This window comes from Theropithecus gelada, chromosome 3 (assembly GCF_003255815.1).
Source record: "Theropithecus gelada isolate Dixy chromosome 3, Tgel_1.0, whole genome shotgun sequence".
Classification (NCBI taxonomy): domain Eukaryota; kingdom Metazoa; phylum Chordata; class Mammalia; order Primates; family Cercopithecidae; genus Theropithecus; species Theropithecus gelada.
The window spans coordinates 93,025,427-93,046,826 of NC_037670.1; the positions used below are offsets into that span (position 1 = coordinate 93,025,427).

General features: G+C 33.8%; 1 protein-coding gene across 2 annotated transcripts in view; it reads left to right on the forward strand.

Moving 5' to 3' along the window:
• TMEM196 (transmembrane protein 196) overlaps positions 1 to 19,942 on the forward strand; it is a 51,689-nt gene extending 31,747 nt beyond the window's left edge. Inside the window, exons 2-5 of one of the 2 annotated variants that reach the window (XM_025380011.1) lie at positions 9,457 to 9,513; positions 13,471 to 13,725; positions 14,898 to 14,971; positions 17,127 to 17,830. In XM_025380011.1, coding sequence (XP_025235796.1) covers positions 9,457 to 9,513; positions 13,471 to 13,725; positions 14,898 to 14,971; positions 17,127 to 17,133 — 393 coding nt within the window. In that variant the 3' untranslated portion in view covers positions 17,134 to 17,830. Of the gene's footprint in view, positions 1 to 9,456; positions 9,514 to 13,470; positions 13,726 to 14,897; positions 14,972 to 17,126 lie in introns of both variants that reach the window. The other variant, XM_025380012.1, reaches the window with a different exon arrangement.
• The last annotated feature ends 1,458 nt before the right edge of the window (positions 19,943 to 21,400 follow it).

Consider the following 21,400-nt stretch of genomic DNA (forward strand, 5'->3'; position numbering starts at 1 on the left):
AATAGGAGTCAACTTATTTAACTTTTTGAGTAAGTAACTCCTGAAAATGGTTCAAATGTAAATGAAACCAAAAGTATTCAATGAAAAGTTCAGTCCCCTTGATCAGGTTGCCATCACTCCTCTAACTCAAATAATCATTTGTTTCTTATTTGTTTTTCCAGAGTTACTTTAAACATGTATGAGCAAACTTGTATATAGATAATTATATATTTCTTGCCTTTCTACACAAAAGGTAGTATATTACATACACAACTTTACACCTTGCTTTTATCCCTTAACTATATGTGTTGGAGAACTTCCCATATCAGTGAATAGTAATCTTTCTCGTATATTTTTAATAGATGCAGAGAACTCCTTTAAGTTTAACCAGTTCTCTACTGACTGACATTTGGGACTGCTCTTCTTGTGCTATTACTAATAGTGCTAAATTAAATAATATGGCACATGGATCAGTTTGTACACTTGCAGCTAAATGTGTTGGATAACTTCTCACTTGTGGGACTGCTGAGGCAAAGGAGATATACGTATGCACGCACACGCACACACACAACACACCTGTATAATTTTAATAATTGTTGCTGAATTCCTTTCAGTAATCAATGTATCTTTAAGCAATGTATGACTGGTTCTCTACATCTTTGCCAAGATTATCAAACAGTACAGAACAGAATCAAAGGATTTCTGCCAATCTGATAAATGAAAAAACATATTTGAGTTAGTCTGAAGTTGCATTTCTCTTATTACTGATGAGGTTGGGCATATTTATATTTAGAAGTCATTTGTATTTCAGGGAAGTATCTGTTCATATCCTTTGTGTATGTTTCCATTGAATTGTTTGTCTTTTCCTTATTAGTTTTTAGGAGTTCATTTACATTAGGGAAATTAGTCTTTTGCTTATTGTTGCAAATATTTTCCCCAGGCTGCCAGAACATTCAGTGTCTGTTGAGGGTTCACTCTTTGCCTCAAAGATGGCACCTTTTAGCTGTGACTTCAGGTAACTGAAAAGATAGACAAGCTCTCTGAGGCCTCCTTTATAAGGTCACTAATTCCATTCGCAAATATTCAGACTATAGCAAGTATGTTTTATGTATTTTCATTTGTATAAATCTACTATAGTGTTCTTCATTAATGTTTTTTTCTCCTTATTTATACTTATATTACACAATTTATTTTTAGGAATTTTATCACTTGCATATATGAATATTACTAATTTCTAATACTAATTTGTGCCTTGCTACCTTTCTATATTACCATGTAGAGTTGATTCTCTTGGGAATTTCATATATCAATTATATTGTCTGCAAATAATGATAGCTTCACTTCCACGTTTGCAATTTTAATACTTTTAATTTATTGCTGTTGCCTGTTTGGACTGGCTAGTAGCTCTGCTCCAATGTATAACACAAGTGGTAATAGTGGGCACACACACTGAATGCAGGATGTATGCTATCAACACGATTTATCACTGTTGGCATTGACCTTGGTCACCTGATTGAGGTGGTGTTCTCCTTGGAAAAAACAGTACTCTATTCCATGGAACTTTTGGGTTTGTTTCTGAAGTGCCTGACCCTCCAGATTCTGAGTTCATTTCAATTCCACATGCAAAACCAGCCTTGGATATAGGCAGGCAAAACAATGACCTCAGTGGTTGTGGTTGAAAAAATGCTAGCAGAGTTCCTTGGCCCACCCCAAAAAGGGGTGCCACCCTCTCATTCCAAATACACTTTTTGTATTCCCATATGGTACTTTTTGGAAGAAAATCATTAAGTGTGGCTCACACTTACATAGTGGGAAGTTATGCTCCACTTCTTTGAGAGCAAACTATCTACATAAGTTATTTGAAATTTTTCTGTACAGTAGATTTTCCTCTTCTCTCCATTTACTGATTTAGTCTATCATTCATTTTCATGGCCTTAATGATATTTATGGTACACATTGTGTCATAATCCCATGCTATTTTATTTTATAGCTTGAATTGCTCCAGCTTTAGTCATTGGAAGCTATTTCAGCTGGCTCCTTTGTCCCTTTGACAAATCTCAATGTGGGTTTTGTTTGTTTGTACGCTCTACATTCATCTTATATATTTCCTACCCCAGTCCAAAAATCAGTCATTTCTCCAAGGATGCATGGTTCCTTTTATAGGAAAAGGCATTTGAAACTAAGATCTGGGTGATAGGTGTGCTCATTGATACTGGGATGTTGCTCCTTCTAGAACTTGTCAGTTATCAGAGCAAATAAATATATATATGAGAATATGCCAGTGTGTGTATAGACATCCATACAAATAGTTCTATATGTAACCGTCTGTATCTACATTAAACTAAAAATTGCTTAATACTGATACCTACAACTCCAGTCCCTTCCCACTGGATCATTCTAGACTCTTCCCCTGACTTATCTCTGAACTCTCAGTCTAACAGTAAGAAATCTGGCTTTTACCATTTATGCATTTATTTAATTGTTCAATTTCAGTATACATGTATAGTGGTGTCAAAATTGTTAACCAGTAACCCTGTAGGAAACAACTTTGTGAAATAGAGTATAATGCTTATATACCATTGCCTTTTTGTCTTTTTTTCAGTTTTACATATTCCACTTATTTCTAAAGTTGTATCTCAGGTCAGCATTTTCTCCCTGACCCCTTTCATTGAAATTGTCTTACACATTTTATTATAGTTATATTGTTTGGTTACATTCTACATTCTATTCTGGGATTCCCTAACCCCCTAATTTTTTAATTTTTAACAAAATTAATTTAAAAAATTTTTTAGACATTAAGGTTTTTTTGTGCTAATGTGTTTTCACAAAAGGGTAGTATCATGTGTCCACAATTGCAATATCATACAGAATAGTTTTATTTCCTTAAATATACACCCCATGTGTCACCTTTTCAACCCCCTTTACCTCTCTCCTACCCTAGCAGTTGCTTATTTTTTACTGCCTCTATTATTTACTTTTTCCAAAAGTTTACAGAATTGGACAGTGAACAGCCTTCTCAGACAGGCTTTTTTATTTAGCAGTATGCATTTACATTCTGTCCATGCTTTTGAGTGTCTTGGTATCTCGCTTTTTTTTCTATCAGTGAATGGTATTGCCTTGCATGAATATATCACACTTTATCCATCCATCTATGAAAAAAAAAACTTTATTGTTCCTAGTTTTACAAATCATTTCAAATTAGTTAGGTAAATACCTAAAAGCAAAATTGTTGGGCCATATGGGAAGACTATGTTTATCTTTGTAAGAAACTGCCATCTTGTTTTACATAGTGGCTACACCATTTTCCATTCCTGTATGTGGCAAATGAAAATTCCTGCTGCTTCACATCACAAGCAATTGATATCATCAGTTATTTGTTTATTTAATTTTAGCCATTCTAGCAGATTTGTCTTGATATTTCACTGTTGTTTAAATTTATAATTTTTAATGACAAACAATGTTGACTATCTTTTTACATGTTTATTTGCCATCCGTGTATCTTCTCTGTCGGTTGTCTGTTCAGATCTTTCACCCATATTTTAATTCAGTTGTTTGTTTTCTTATTCTTGATCTTGTTTAATTTCAGTTTATTTCCCTTCAATATTTTTCTGCAGGGGTGTTTGTTTGTATAGGTGTCTTTCTTTTGCCTATTTCTCAATTCTCAATAAAAAACTGACCTGATTTACCCAGATAATAGTGTACCATGCCAAATTCTAGGTCTAGTTAACTAAAACAAAAGAAAAGTTTGAAAAAAGTTTAGAAAAGATTAGAGACTTAGGAAAAAAAATACGTATTAGCAACGATGAAGGGCTCTGAGTGAAATAAATTAAAGGATGATAAAATAATGATCTCTATGTCTAAGACCTATTACAAACCAAACAACTCTCACTCTTTGACCTTATGTTTTGAATGCTGACTCCATGTTTCTCCCTTGAAGAGCAGTTTATTTGGTCTTCATGTTTGTCGGTATCTCACTGAGAGTAGTTAAGGAGAATTTCAGGGCTGAAATGGAGAGCCCTAAAATGAATAGGTCTATTGGTAAAGCACTGCTGAAAACACTGCATGTGATTCCCAGGGAAATGGACTCTGTACCTTGACTGTATACTAGAATCACCTGGGAAGATTTAAAAATAATGATGCACGAGTCCTACCCTGGAGATTCTAATTTTTGATTGGTTAAAATGTCAGGAATTTTAAAAGCTAATATGCAGCCAAATTTGAAAACCACTGCTTTCAGGCAGGCTTTCCAACTTGATAAGCTTTCTCCATTTTACAGAGATAATTTACTCTATATATTATATATATATACACTATATATACATATATAACATATATTATATACTCTGTGTGTGTGTATATATATATATAATAGAAACCACTAGAAAAGTGGGATCTCAAATGAAAAGAAGCCCATAACAGAGGAGGCATCCTTATGAGTTGAGCAGGATACGATGTAAGAAAAACACAATCACCAGCACAATATCAAGAAAACTATGAAATGCTTTCTATGTGCACAAAATAACCTTTCTAAGAGCTTCCAGAGTTATTACTTAATTAAAAGGTGAATGAAGTAGAGTAAGAATATTCAAGAACTAGTGGTCTCAAAATAAGTCTTTCAACTTTTAATCCAGGTACAGGATAAATACATCTTTTAGCCAGAACTAGATTCTTTCTAAACAATTTTTAAACATTTAATATCTGTCTGTGTGTTTTCCTGATGATTTTTCTATGCATGTTAAAGAAATGAACTAATGTTTATGAAATTGTATAAGTCATTAAAGGTTTTCAAAGTATTAAATTCAATTTGTGGTTGAGTGGGTAAAAAAAAAGTAGTGTTGTTTCTATTTTCTAATGAGTATATCTCCTCTAATAACTAGAGAATTTCAGTGAAAATTATTTCATCTGAAGTAGTTAAATATTATGTGGGAAAAATTTTTAATAAGCTGTGTTAAAATAGGATTGGCCCGTCATTGTTTATAATCTTATCAGTTCAGCCTTGCCTGCTCTCCTTCAACCTTGCCTGCTCTCCCTGCCAGCTAATACTTATATCTGCTTCCACAGTAATCATGGTTCCGAAATTTTCCATTACATAATTCAAACTGGGAAATTCTACCATTGCCTTTTTTACTTTTAGTCGCTCTTCCCCAAAATAAACTTTCTTGTACAGAAAAGAATACTAATACGGAACTCATTAACTAGTACCTAGGCCAGTGTAAGAGAAAGAGAGAGAGACAAGGAAAGAGGGAGACAGAGAAGACAGACAAACTAGCAGGGAAAGAAAAGGGTTTTACTCATTTTAGAGAAATTCTAACAAAGTACTTTTCTGTTCTCTATTTTTCCTCTTGCTAAGAAAATTCAAAACATTCACATTTAGTCTTATTGCTTACTTTATTAGAATTATTTAGATAAATTTATTGCATAGTGTCACTTTTTAAATTTTTTTCTAACTTTCCTAATACCTGTTGGTTTAATCTTTGTTGTCATTTTATGTTGTTTTTAAAACAAATTCTCTTTATTTTTAGTTTTCTGATCTATAATTTAATGCATAAATTTAAAGTTCAACTTTTTAATTGTTATCTAAATCTAGTTAGGATCTCTTTATTCAGTTAAGTAATATAAGAATGTTAGAACACTTTACTAACATCTTCTTTACTCCTGCTCAACACATCATAGCTTATGCCAAAATCGCCTGGGGTATTAGCAGATATTAATTTTTTTCAATAATGTATTTTCCGTTTAAAACATTTACTGTGTTTTATTTTGTGTTTTTGTTATTTCTTTCCTTTCCTGTCTCATATCTTTCTCTATTTATTGTCCTGAATACAACTTCCGGTAATTCTTTTAGAGTTTTATGTGGAATAATGTTTTTGAGCCTGTATCAGTTTCCTGTTGCTTCTCTAACAACTTTCTGCAAATTTCGTGGCTTAAAACAATGGAAGTTCATTTTCTCACAGTTCTGAGGGGCAGAAGTCTAAAATTAGTCTTTAGGGCTGCATTCCTTCTGGAGGCTCCAGGGAGAATCAGCTTCCTTGTCCTCTCCAGTACCCAGAGGTCACCTACATCCTTTGCCTCATAGCCCTCTTGCCCCTCTTCAAAGCCAACGGTGTAACATCTTCAAATTTCTTCTCCCTGCCTCTTTGTTTCTGTCAACACATAGCCTTCTGCTTCTTTTGACCTTGCTTCCCTCTTAAATGACCCTTGTGATTACGTTTAAGGAATCCCTGGATAATCTGTAATAATCTCCCCATCTCAAGAAACTTAATTTAATCACATTGGCAAAGCCTTTTTTACCCTATAATATTCATGCATTATGGGCGTTAGAAGATGGATATATTTGGAGGGCCATAATTCAGTCTACCACCATGCCCTTGGCCAAGTGAACATGTCGTTCTTATAATCTGTTGCTTAAATAAGAGTTTGGCTGGATATACAGTGCAACGTTTGAAAGTCATTTTTTTTTCCAGAATTTTGTATTTTATCTTAATATCTACTTTTAGGCTGTTAGTGTGAGAAGTGGAGTCAGTCTGGTGTACGGAACTAAATGTTGTTGTGGCTGTGATTATCTTTGGTGCAAAATAGTCTTCACAATCCTCTAGTAGTGGGCTATAGTTGCCTTGTGCTTATGTGCTGGACTTTTTTTTTTTTTTTTTTTTTTTTTTTTTTTTGGTGTGAGTGCCCCACCCTCAGCTGGAGTACCTGTTCATCTTCATCACAGGGTAGGGGTGCAGGGTCTCCTCCCATGCTGTTGTCTCTCCCTCATTGGTGGTAGACAGAGTAGCTGGGATGACAGGCGCCCGCAACCACGCCTGGCTAATTTTTGTATTTTTAGTAGAGATAGGGTTTCACCATATTGGCCAGGCTGGTCTCAGATTCCTGACCTTGTGATCCACCTGCCTTGTCCTCCCAACATGCTGGGATTACAGGCATGAGCCACCACGTCTGGTCCATTACATTATTAAAAACAAATTAATTAGACACTTAATAAAGTCTTAAATTGTGTGTGATTCCTGACCTTTATGTGTTACCTTGAGCAAGTCACTAACCTCTCTGGACCTCTAGTTCCCCACATCCCCACATGTAAGCTTTGAGGAATAAATTAAATCAACTTTTAAGATCTCTTCCATTATTATGACTTGGGGTAAATAAAGATAGCCAATGAAATAAAATATCAGTTTACTACTTTGGGGGCCTCTTTTTCTCTTTTCTATAAACTGTGCTGGCTAAATTTCAACCAAGATCTTTTAGATCCTCCTCATAAATCCCATAATTTCATATGCTTCCTGTTACATGTGTCCACTTTTTCTTAGGTTACAGCTTTTCTCTAGGAAATGTGATTTTTGGATACTCTAACAGAAGTGACAGTCGGAGAGTATTTACATTCTTCTGCTGCAAGTAGAAAAAATTTTGATTGATTCCTTCACTACTCTCCCTTCCCTCTCCCAATCCTTGAATTCCCATTTCTTAGCTCCATCCAATTGAAGTGAGACAATACAAAATAGCAAATTTATTGGCACCTAGATGTTCCAACCAAATGGTTGAATGGAGAACTCTGCGTATGCTCCTGACCACCCCTTGGGCTTTACTGTAAATGAATAATGGCAGTGTTTATAGATTTCAAAACAGATGCAAGGAACATAAAGCTACACTGCTTTCGAATTCTTTTCGATTGAGTTCTGGATAAATGAACTTTCAGGATGAAAACAGAGTAGTCAGGGAAACTTAAGGAGAAGAGTATGCTTGAGCTTTGATCTGAAGCTTGAAGCACTGAGAGGTACAGAATTGGTCCAAACTGGAATCTCTTGAGCACAGCCTTGAAAAATGTGAGATGAAATTAGTAACAAAAAGAGTCCATAAGAGGACATGATCATCTACACTTAGGACACAGTGGGTGGTGAGAAATGGTCACTCTGAAATAGCTTTTTAAGGCTACTGAAAATTATGCAAGTATTCAGGTTTTATAAAGTTCTGAGTTTCTATCTTCTCATGGTTTTATAATACTAAAAATATTTTGTTAGCTCTATTTCTAAAGTATGTTAACTATTTAGCTATCATATACTTTCTGAATATAATCCCAACATTTTTTTGCCTTTGAGTGTTATGTTTTTGACCATCAGAATTAATTTTTTTTCTATTAATAAGTACTTTCTACTTTACTTAAAACTTTGGTGCTACATTTAGAAAATCCTTCCCGGTCCTCTAAAATTATATCAATATTTAACTTAGTTGTTTCCCAAGGCATTTAAACATTTTTGTATAAATATTCAATTTTATATTAATTTTGGTGTATGTTAGGGAATGTTAACACATTATTCTAGTTCTATTTATTGGGAAAATAATCATTTCCATTAATATGAAAGGTCATCTAAATTATATACCAAATTCTTATATATTCTGTGTTCCCTATTCCTTCTTGCTGCACCACTGCCCGCATAATCATTTTGCTCCCTTATAGGAAAAGGTTCCTTGCAACAACTTCCCTTACTTATTGCTTTTTAACAAATTTTCTTGGTACTTCTCACATGCATATTATCTCAGATAATCTTTAGCATATTTTGATATGTATTTGGAAATAAATCTATCCAGGTGTCAAATATTTAGTGAAATAAGCTATATTGTTAGTTCTGACTTCAGATAATTAAACAACAACAACAATGAAAACTAGTTCTCTTTGCAAATAAAAATTTTCTTTACAAATCTGAAGTCCTTTAGTGGACTTCTTACTTATTAATGAATATTTTACATAGTTTAGTTCAAGTCAGAAGTATGTGAAAACTTGCATTCAAATGGAACTGTTTCTATTCAAATTAAACTATTTATCATTTTATGATCACCAAAATATCTAATAGTCTCTCCTTGGTAGATAATCTGATGTGACTGCCTTTGCAAAGCAATTATGTCAACAATGTTTTATCTACAAGAAATTACATGCTGTCAATTGCTTTATCCCTTTGTGTTCTTCTGACATATCCACAAGAACAGTCTTTCGGGTAGAATAAGGAAATAGTCACTGTACCAACTGGAGAGGTACAAAGAGTATCTCTATAGAGAATCATCCTTGTCTGATGCATTATCTTTTGATTTGTGCAGATTCTTTCCTGTAGTATAACTTACTGATTTCTCGTTGTTAAGTATGAATGAATGTATCACACCACTTTTCTCCCTAAGAAAGTGGAAAGGAATCAGACAGTGAAAGGAAATGAGAGAAACAAAGCTCTAAATTTATTTACTTAATAATTTTACCTGGTGGTAAAATGGATTCAATTACCTCTAACAATCTTGCAAAAAATAAATTTTTATTAGGGTTTATACCTTTATCCTTTACTATTCTAGAATGAGATCTTATCCTTTCCAGATTTTGAAGGAAATTGAAAATGTTCTATCTTCCCTGGAGAAAGTATCATGAGTGAACTAAAAGCTAAAATCTAGGGGTCCTCGTGTCTTTGGATAAGGCATAATTGTTCTTCTTTTCCTTTTCAGTTTCTTCTTTGTGGCATTTGTGGAATATTGTGCGCCAAAAAAAAATCAGGACTTGTCGTAAGTTTTTGATTTGTTTGTATTATGCATTGAGGTGTTTGAAATGTAAAATTCTAAAATAGAAATAATGACTAGCCAGTTTTCATATACTGAATATTGCTAGTTTGAGACAAAAAAAAAAAAAAAAAAAAACTGGCAAAAAATCCTGCCTTTTCTGTTTTCAAAGAAAACCATCAAAATTATTAGAAACCATGACAAAAGCCCACCAATATAAAAACACTTTAATAAACTCTTTAAATACCAGAATATGTAACCTTTAATGACTGCTGCAGATGGCAGTCTCTAGTTTTCCAATTTGAAGACTGCCAGACAATCGCCTGAATCCTTCAGTGAGCTCAAGAAGATAAAGCTTCAGCCCATGAGAAATGTAACCGTTTAAATATGGAACTGGGCCTAAGGATTATTGGCTTTCTTTGACTGTGAAGCAAGTTTTGCGAAGCAGCAAGACAGCTGTGTTGCTATGGTTACAGTTAATTCTCAGAGATTTATTTTATTTTCTTTTATTACTGTGAATGCACACATAAGTGTTTTCAGATGTTTTCTGGTACTATAGTGGGTTTCTGGGGTATGGAACACACTCCCAGTTAACTCTGATATTGGCTGGATGAGACACACTGCATGCTGAAGTGTGGATTCCACATTGCCTTTCATGATTTTTTATGAGAGTTTGGAAATAAGGAAAAAGTGTGGTTTATTTTACCAAGTATTATGGGAAAGAACATAGACACTTACAAATTAGCAAAATTAATACTACACAAGGACCCTAGGAAGTGGCCTTTGAGCCTAACAAGAGTTTTCCAAGGGGAGGCCAGTTATGTGAGCAATCAGGCAATTGGAAGCATTGCAGTTATTTTTATTTGACCCCTTTTTCTAATCACACCTTTCTTTGTGAGAACATCTATTATGACAAAAAGGCTAAAGCCCTCATTGCTTTAGATAGCAATTTTATATTTGATTTTTAAAAATTACATAAAGGGAAAAATGAAACCTTTAGAAAAAAATGTATTTTTTCAGGCTTGTAATTTGCATTTATGATTCTCCCATCATTCTTTAGACATGGCCTTCATTCTTCTTATGCTCTTCCTCTACCAAGACTCTTTATGACTATGTAGGAACAACTCCTTGGGAGAAAGCAAGTAAACAAACAAGGAAACAAGACAAAAAAGGAAAAGAAAGAGAAAAGAGAGAGAGAGAAAGAAAGAGGAGGGAGGGAAGGGAAAAATAAAAAAGGAGGGAAGAGGCTTTTTGTTGTTGTTGTTGTTGTTTTATACAAAGGCAATAGTGTCACTTTTCTGTCTTTCTCTTATAAGTTACAAAGAAAAAAAAATAATGAAATCTGATTTTTTTAAGAAACTACCATTCAGGTGGTAGCTGTATCTACTATTAAAAGGTACATTATCCTCTGTACTTTCTGAGGTCCCCATTGATGGCATTTAACTACCAAGATTTTCTACATTTTAATGAAATTTTTAAAAAAATTTTCACTCCAAATATATCTGCAGTCTAGAGTCTCCAACCTGGTGAAATTTGAAAATAGTATATGGTTACAGATTTTAACATTTTAATTCCTGGATAAGATTGCTTTGTTAATACATGTTAATGAGGTGTCATGCCTTTAAAGAATTAATCAGAATGACATCAGGAAAGATATGGGCTTTCATGTGATAGAAAACTAAAGGTATTGTCTACTTTCTCTGTAACAATAATTAATTATTTGAAGCTTGATTATAATATCTTTCCATATTTTCAGAGAATGAGTAAACACCAAAATATATCCCCAAAGAACAGCATGACATCCAAACCTACTTTAAAATAAAATATAATTGGTTAATTCTAGTAGGCATCATGAGCTATAAGTTTATACTTAGTAGGATGATTTTATTATTGGTAATGGATCTTCAGTATTATATTTAATCAAGTATAAAAAGATTTTATTCATTATTGGATTTTTAGCTCTGATGATACAGATGCAATAAGGAATGCTGAATTAAGTTGAAGAAATGAAATTAACTTCTGTAGTTACTGACATGACATATTCTCAAGAAAGCCTTCTCCAAAAATCTTGGCTGGGCTAAATTCTTCTCCTCCCTACTCCTAGGGCATTCCATATATCCCTTTCTTAATATTTCTCATGCCCTGTTAAAATTCTGGATCTTCTCTTTCACAAGATTTAACTATTCTCAAGAGGAAGAATTATGAATGATTGATTGTAATGCCAGCAGCTGCTGACTCAGGGGCTAACAGATGCTAGGTGCTTAATAAGTGCAGAGTAAACTCAACTGTCAATGAAAAATAATACCTGATAAGGCCGGGTGCAGTGGCTCACGCCTGTAATCCCAGCACTTTGGGAGGCCAAGGCGGGCCGATCACGAGGTCAGGAGACTGAGACCATCCTGGCTAACACGGTGAAATCTCGTCTCTACTAAAATTACAAAACATTAGCCGGGCATGGTGGCGGGCGCTTGTGGTCCCAGCTACTACTTGGGAGGCTGAGGCTGGAGAATGGCTAGAACCCGGGAGGCGGAGCTTGCAGTGAGCCGAGATTGCGCCACTGCACTCCAGCCTGGGCGACAGAGCAAGAATCCATCTCAAAAAAAAAAAAAAGAAAAGAAAAGAAAAGAAAGAAAAATAATACCTGATAAAGTAAAATTAAATGTTAAAGCGAGTTACAAAGCTGTTTGACTTGGGGAATTATAGCAAAGGAGAAGATCAATAAAGTCCAAGTTAGGACTTAATTTGTGCCTTTCATCCAGGAGTCTAAGGAAGAAGCAAAATTATTTCCAGGCAATGAAAAATATCACTGATGTGGGAATAAGTAATTCATATTGAAGGACAAGAGAGGTGACTGGAATAAGACTGTGTTCCAGAGAAGAATGGAAATTAGATTGCATAACTCAATTAGTATCATACTATAAAGTATCATGAAAGCCCATAGAAGAATTTAGACCAGATGCAAAAAGAAAATATAATTATTAAAGTTATTTGACTAGTTAATTTAAGTTTATTAAATATTCACAAAATATGTACGTCTCAGAAAGCATTATTCTTGGTTCTGCTAGGGATCCTATGATAGTTGTTGATTAACCCTCCTAGCTCTATTAATAGACACTGAGATCCAACCAATAGTAGGACCAAAAGCAAAGCTACATCATCTGTTTCTCTAAAACAAACAAACAAACAAACAGTATTTTTGGAACACCGATTGTATATTCTTCAACAATAGTGCCACAAAGTAATAAAATATTTGTAATATATAGGGGCCAGTTCATAGGAGTCCCTAAAGTACTTGTTTAGGAAATACATGCACAAAGAAATATGAGTGAACTTTTTTTTTAAAAAAAGAGATTTAACTAAGTTTCCTAAGCTCACATAGGTAGGAAGGTATAAAGATTTGAAGTTAGGTGGAACTAATGACAATCCAAAGAGAAGCTATTGAGATATTTTTGAAGGATTGACACAGTGAAATTAGATTTGGAATCAGAAAAATCTCGGTTTGGTGCCTAAACTTAGCGTTAGCTATTTACCATTCATTTTTCTAAAACACATGTTACTGTCTCAGAGGCTTGCTGGGAGTGTTAATTGAGATGATATCTGTTAAAGTTTCTAGCATAGTAGCACACAGTAGATGTTAAATAAATATTTAAATCTGAATCTACCTAGAAGATAAATTTTGTTTGCTTCAGGGTTTTCATAAGCTATATTCTTGGCTTTAATATCGTCAGCTATCAATTTCTGAAACACTGTGGTATACTCTCTCTGTCTACAGTGAGTCAGAGTGAATAGAAACTTGGCTTAAAAAAAAAAAATCTCCTGTCCTCTGTGAAGCACCAAAACCACTTTTTCTTCTTTATTGTAGGTTAGTCATCCTTGACATGCAGCCCGACAGGGCAACTGTGTTCTGGTCAGGTTTGACTTTTCAACTTTAACGCTCCCTTTCTTTTTTTTTTTTTTTATCAGATGATCCTCTTTTCAGCCTGCTGTATCTGTGGACTCATTGGGGGCATCCTGAATTTTCAGTTCCTCCGGGCAGTCACAAAGAAAACTTCCTCCCTATACCCTCTGCACGTTGCCTCCATGTCTCTTGCGTGCATTGGGATCGGGGGCTGCACGCTCTCTTCCTGGCTCACTTGTCGACTAGCCAGTTATGAACAGAGGAGGATGTTCTCAGAAAGGGAGCATTCCCTGCATCACTCTCATGAAATGGCTGAGAAAGTGAGTTTCGTACCTTTTCCTCTCACTGCTAGCACATGATGAAGACTGAAGTCCACTCTGGGTGAATCAACTTGAAACTTTAGATCACAATTTGAGGAATCAGATTTTACACATTTGGCTCTATTGGGTTAAGAATAGAAATTTTATATATATATTTTTTTCTCTGCAATTCATGGGTACACCTATTTTCGACAAAAGTTTGTAGTCTATCTGTCTATTCAAAAACATAGTGCCTAAAATAGTATTTCATAAAATATTGAATGCTTTATAAATATGGATTTTTATGTATTATACTGAGGAAAAGCACAGATACTAAATACACTCTCCACTCAATAATGCCAGTTTTAGAAATTGCATGAATTCCCTTTTCTAGCTCTTCCCTTGTTCTTGTAAGGAGATGCATTTGATTATGTAAATTTGATCTTCAAGTATAAAGGGGCTTTTTAATAAGGTGACAAAACGCCTGGCCTATCAGTGCAGATATTACAGTCCATATAAAGCTTCATTTAATTCTCATCTAAACTTATGCATATGTGGATAGCTTTGCCTGTATTTTAAGCAGTTGTCCTTGCATAATTGTTTCATGAAACCCATATAAATAGGAAGTTAAATTAATTGTATAAAAGGACAAATGGTATAGTATGATGTCTGTGTTTCTATTACATTTTGCACATATTCCTTAATTCAGTTCCTGCTACTGGATCTAGTAGAGAAAAGAGGAAACACTTGTAAAATAAACTCACTAAGGTAATGGCCACATTATATTTTGCTTCATGTCATGGAAATAAAATTGCATAAGCACAGAGCAGAAGTAATAACAGCAAGGCTTACTGCACATTTCTTTATAATGTTTTGAAGGAAAAATAGTTATTCTGTAGTGTTTCCATTTTGTGTACAATCTATACATTCAAATAAGGGGAGTACAATCTATACATTCAAATTGACTCAAGAAAGCAGTTTTAAGCAGAGCTATGCATGTCCTTCATTAAAGAATTAATAATATACATAGGAAGACTCCAGTAATTTAAAGAAATGATTGCTAAAAATAGATGGTCATTTTATATGTATATATGAATAGTGGCTCTTTTGTGCTTTATTTTTATACTAGTCTGATTTAGTTTTCTGTATATATTTGTGCAATATTTATTGTATGATTGTTATATTTACATTAGAGATTGAGGGCTATTGAAATAACCGACTTGCCCAGCTGCCCGGTGGTGCCCCCGACACCAGAGTTACCTACAAGGTACGCTGACTTCTAGGGAGTTACCATGTTGTAATGTCACTGCAGAAAGCATTACCCCCTTCCAGAAAGTCATGATGTCAACAGATCAGTCTGAACTGATGTTGTTTAATGTTGTTTCTCAAAGTATCGCTTTCATAAGCGCTTACTTTGCAGAGCTGACATAAACCTACATGGCCGAGTCTTGCAGCTTGAAAGTTGGTTGAGTATTTAAAATACTCAGCCCGCCTATAAGCATCCAAACACATTTCTGCTTGGATGATTCACGACTCCTTTTATTGTCTGCTACTTCATGATACTGACTCAGTATAATCATTCATGGGCCAGAGTTTTGTTTTTAATAATAGATATGTCTGGATAAAGACAAACTGTGTATTTCCCTCATGCTAAAATTGCATGAGAAGATGGCCAAAGTTGGACACTAATACAGTAAAATTTCAGTATGAAAAGACTCTTCTAGTAAAATTATCTTATGTGATAAATTTTAAATTTAGTTCCCATATTTCAAATTGTTAAAAATAAATAGTAATGTTTCTTGGTTTGCTCAAAGTAATTGGACATACAGAAAGTCATATGGATACTATGGCCCATTTGCAGAAAGCCCATTTGCAAATAGTCACATTGGTCCAGCCGAAATTTAAACTACAATCTTCCTATTAAATTAAGCATGCCTATTTGCAAATTTGTTTGCAAACTGGAGACTCACTCATTTTAAAAACAATTTTCACTCTTTTTCTGATCAGTGATTTTGCTGATTTTCAGTTAAGAAAATTCTTTTTTTGTAAAATTTTTAAAAATTGTTTTACTAAATTCTGCAATTGAAGGTTAATATAATGGATTAACTTTTTATCGTTTCTAAGCAGTTTTTGAGTGCAAAGTCCTTGTAGAAGGAGAAAAGGCACCGAATGGGTTTATGTAAATCTACTAGAAATTTGATTTTTCTCTTAGTAGGTAAAAGGGGAAAAGTAAATTTTGTTGAAGATCATTGGGGGTGGGGGGTGATTCTACTTATTTTGCCATCAATGGTGAGTTCCTCAATGAAGCCTCAAATCAGATTTCTGAGCTATGAACTTAGCTCCAGCACAATAACCCTAATATATTTTCAGATTTTTCATCACACGCATCTCTAGGAGAGTTTCACCATGTACATATCTAGCAGATTCTCCAAACAGAGCTAGATAGAAATAGATAGAAATAAATTGAGAAAATATATATATATATATGTGTGTGTGTATATATATATATATATATATATATTTTTTTTTTTTACTGCTCTCTTGCAAATAGGCTTGTTCAAGCATGGAAAGATGCTGCCAATCTATTTTTAGATAATTTTATCAACATATTTTTAGTATGGTGCTCTAACCATTAAAATATGAATGGGCTTCACATCCCATCACTTTTTATTGTATTGGGAAGGGTTTAATATTTAATAAAACATATGAATTAAAAGCATCACAATTTTTCATAATGTTATTTCATATCATCGAAAGTGAAACTTTTAACGCTAGTTTGTCCTTTGCATCTGTATTTTCAGTGCTTTTCTATATAGTTTTACTTATTAACTTTTTAGTAACTGATCCATTAAAAACATGTTAAGAGACTTCGCTGTTATTACTTCTTACTGGAAGAGGGATGGTGTCATGAAAAACAATCTTTCCTACTATGATTTTTTAGTGATCCATAGTTACAAATGAGCAATGATTCCCTTGTAGGCCTTTTTCTGTTCTTAGCAAAAGGCCATGCATTTTCCTATAGAATAAAGTCACCTCTAGAATGCATTGGCACTTTGTTGACAGGCTCAGCAGAGTCTATGCGTTAGAAAAACTTGCTCATTTAACCATCTTCTTCTTTCTAGGCAAGGTCTTTCCAAAATTTAGTTGAAGAGAGAAAGAGGAAACTCAGGAAAGTGGGGAGAGAATGGACTGTTGTTGTGGATAGAATATTTTGGTCTAACCGACTCTTACTTCAGCATTTTCATGTGCTCCAAGATGCCATGAAATTTTATTTCCTCAAATATAACAGCTATATCCTTGTCTTTCCCCAAAACTTAGCAAGTTTTTCAATGGATTGAAATTTCTGTTTTGCAAACTCATTAACCAAAACAATGTCTTATTCCAAAAGCCAATTTTAATTAATCATGTCATTTTTCTAACAGGAAATGACAGACAACATGAGCAATGGAGGACCACAGCTGATATTTAATGGAAGAATATAATCAATGTTTTAAAGAATTGAACACTTTTTAGGATTTTCATGAGGCGATGAGACACCAAAGGACTAGAAAATAAAACAGTTTTTGCATTTGCATTTATTTCTCCTGAGCATCCACTAAAATTATTCTTCCTAAAAAATATATTGCCTCACTGGTTTCTCCACCCTTTTTCATGGGGTAAAAAACTTTCCAGAAACATTCTAATACAATAATTTCAAGAGGCTTTCCAGATTGTTTCCTTTTCAGGAAAAAGAAATAATAAAACAAATAAAATGCATATTCTATACAAACACTATTTGACTAGCATGATTATTAGATTTGTAATGACATATTTCATATGAGTAATTGAAAAGTGCAAATATCAAGAAATAAAAATAACTTACTGATGTCTTTGTTTTGAAAGACAGATGGCTTCAAGGATGCCACAATTCAAAACCTCAGTAATGCCTTGTTATAAAAACATTGTAATTATTTTCAACTTGTTAATGAAATATATTTCATAATTTATTTGTAAAGGACGAAAAACCTCAAGCATAAAAAAGAGACTTTTTAGAGAGAGAGAATACTAATCTATATGGTATTTTTGCACAAAGAGTGAAAAGTTATATGTGAATATCATTTAAGAAAATAAACATGTTTTGATCATACTGTGCAGATTGATCTGCATGTTCATGAATGAGCCTAAGAATAAAGGATGTGTGTGAATGTGTGTATATATACTGTAAATATACAACATGTATACAGCATATATTATAGCATACATGAATGTAAATAGGTATTAGGAAAGCAATTGTGATGCTGTGGGGGTATTATTAAGATTCTACTCCAATAGAAATGGGAAGGCAATTGCTCAAGGCTCTTCTATGCCCACAAAATCACATGTTTAATTTCTACTAAACTTGCCCATTTTTCTTCTTTTTATTAGGTTTGTTTTGTGTAAATATCATTGTGGCTGATACTTATGAAGATGAGTGATCTGAATAGTGTAGTATATAGATAGATTACTTATTTTACTGTTTCACTATGATTATAGTACTTATGTATAGCAATTAAAATTAATTTATAAATGAACATGATTTTAATGACATACTTCCATATTTATAAAGACATCATGACTTAAAATTGTTGATGGTATTGATATTTCAAACACCTTGCAGTCCAATTAAATGATACAAAAGGGCAGATGATGTAACCCCCCAACAATGAAGTTATAATTACCATTGCTATAATTCAATTTAGGCGTTTTGTTTTACAATTTTCATGAAATAATATAGGCAGTCCATATATAAGAAAGCATATATCCAAAGATCCTGAAATAATTCTTTGTGGAAAAAGTAAAAAGATAGGCTAACATTTATATAGCTATGTTCATTCCTTTCCTGTAATAATGGAATGTTAAAATAGCAAACAAGAACAACACATATACGTGAAAAAACAACATATATCTGAATATATTTATGAGAATATAACCTGTGGCAACAGGCAAAGAAATCTATTATTTTTAAGTACATAACTCTCACTATATTGTATACTTTTCTTTCTCCCCAAATCTAGTCAATTTTCAAGTCATTTTTTATGAGTTACTTATTGAACCATAGGTAAATTAAAATATTTAGTACCCAGTATGAGAATATGATTTATAAACAAAACATGAGTTTTAATTGTGCTAACACAGTAATAATGATACAAGTTAATGAAAATTTGAAGGTCTTTTATTTTATAGCAACATGATCATCATGTAACCTATGTAAATCGGCTCACTAAAAATTCTGGCTGTCATCTATTCAACAGAAATAACGGGACTCTGCTTTTTTGGTGTAGTTTTTGAAGTCTCCCAATGCCTTTGGATAACTTCATTGCCTAGTATATTACAGAAGCTGTCCATAAATGCAACCTCACATAGTGAATCAACATCATAACTATTCATTCAGTGCCACAAACAGGCATGATCTTTGCCAATAAAAATCTAAATTACATCATGAACATGTTTGTGTGTGTATGGTCCTACTGAATTCACGCAAGAATGTAGATTTGTACTGCAAGAATAAACACTGACTCTAATTTTCTGTAGCATTTCTCTATAAACATGTTTGTACAATACAAAATTATAATACACCAGAAAAATGTTGTAATGTCTTTTGAACTGATTTATAACATAACACATTAAAGGGCAAAAGAAGGCATATCACTGCTTTGATGTATAGTTAAAAAGAGATGCAATCATCACAATTATTCAAATAGTTTACAGTGTATGTTTAACCAAGTATAGATATATTTTTAAATATGATCATTTCTACCTAGTGTTTTCAGAGTTGAGTTTAGAATGATTTACTTGGGATGTGCAGTGATTCTTTTTTAGATAAGTGGGGGATGTTAGAAAGATATTGTTTAAGTGCTTGAAAATTTAATTTGGACAATACATTGAACCACATGCTGGAATGTTTTAAGTGACTACCTTATAGTTTTAGTATGAGCCTACCCTTGGAAGAAAGCAAGGTGATACTAAATTAGAAAAAATATGTGAAACTGGTGTGGTGGTATGCTTTGGACCATATCAAATAGGGAGAGGTATCATAAGCATAAAAGAATACAATCGGCCTCTCTTTGAAAATTTTAAACATATATGTGTATGTGTGTATATATATTCACATATGTGCATATGTATATGTATATATACATACACACGATGGTTTGGAAATGGAACATGATATGACAACTCTACTGACATGTCTATAATAAAATGATGTGCTTTGAAACTACATATGGTGTTGGCTTTCTTTTCATTATAATGCAGAAATGCTTCCCCAATAGCTACATGAATAAATGTGCTATTGTGAGAGTGGCAAGGGATAGCCTGCTGTGAATGAGGGGAAAGAGATAGTCACAGATGAAGGATATAGAATTAAATAAGAATATTAGTTGAGATACAAAAGTTAGAATATGTTCAAGTATAGAGAGAGACTGGTTGAAGACATCAAACAAAATGATTATAATAAGAATGTGAAGTCCCTAAGGGCATGAGAAAATAAGACACAGACCATATGAGACAGAATTTACTATGGTAGGACAGAGATTGCATGTGATGTCACAAATTAAACCACAATATTTAGAGAACTCTGATGGCCTACTTGAGTTTGTCAAATTGGTTGCTACTGGCATTTGGGCTGGATAATAACTTATTATGCAGACTGTCCCACACATTTCAGGCCATTGAGCATCTTTCGTCACTTCCCACTAAATCCCAGGAGGACATTCTAATCATTTTAATAACCAAAAATGTCCTAACAAATGCTTACCTGTTTCTTTGGTAGGGAGATATTACCCAGTTAAGAACCACTGAGGAAATCCTTTGAATATAATCCAGAGCAGCCAATTTTAATGCCACCCATAAGGGAAGCCTTGAATTGCTCAAGGTCATAAACTCACTGTTCTAAGGTCTACCTACACTGTCTAATATGGTAGCCACTCTCCACATGTGACTATTTAAATCTAAATATCAATTAATTAAAACAAAAAGAATATTTTTGTTTTTCAGTTTCTCCATCAAACTAGCTATATTCCAAGTGTCAAATAGATATATATGGGCAACAGTTACAGAAGATCCCCATCATTTCAGAAAGATCCATTGGATAATGCTAGTCAAAAGCATATAGAAACTTCCCATTTCCTTCAGTCCTTGTACAAGTTCTTGCACAATTAACCAACTGTCATTACAATTGAAAATATGAAAAGAGTCAGTAAATACTCCATGGAATTTGAAAGGTGATGCACCAATTATAAATCCATGAACTGGGCCGGGTGCGGTGGTTCACGCCTGTAATCTCAGCACTTTAGGAGGCCGAGGCGAGCGGATCACGAGGTCAAGAAACGGAGACCATCCTGGCCAACATGGTGAAACCCTGTCTCTACTAAAAATACAAAAATTAGCTGGGCATGGTGGCACGCGCCTGCAGCCCCCCCTACTTGGGAGGCTGAGGCAGGAGAATCACTTGAACCCAGGAGGCGGAGGTTGCAGTGAGCCAAGATCGCACCACTGCACTCCAGCCTGGTGACAGAGTGAGTTTCTGTCTTAAAAAAAAAAAAAAAAAAAAAGAAAAGAAAGAAATCCATAAACTGAGCACAACTTGTAAAAATTAGCAAATGTGCACAACCCATAATCAAGTATAAAATTGTTTTAGATATTTCACATTTAAAAAGTTCTGCTTAGAACAATTCCA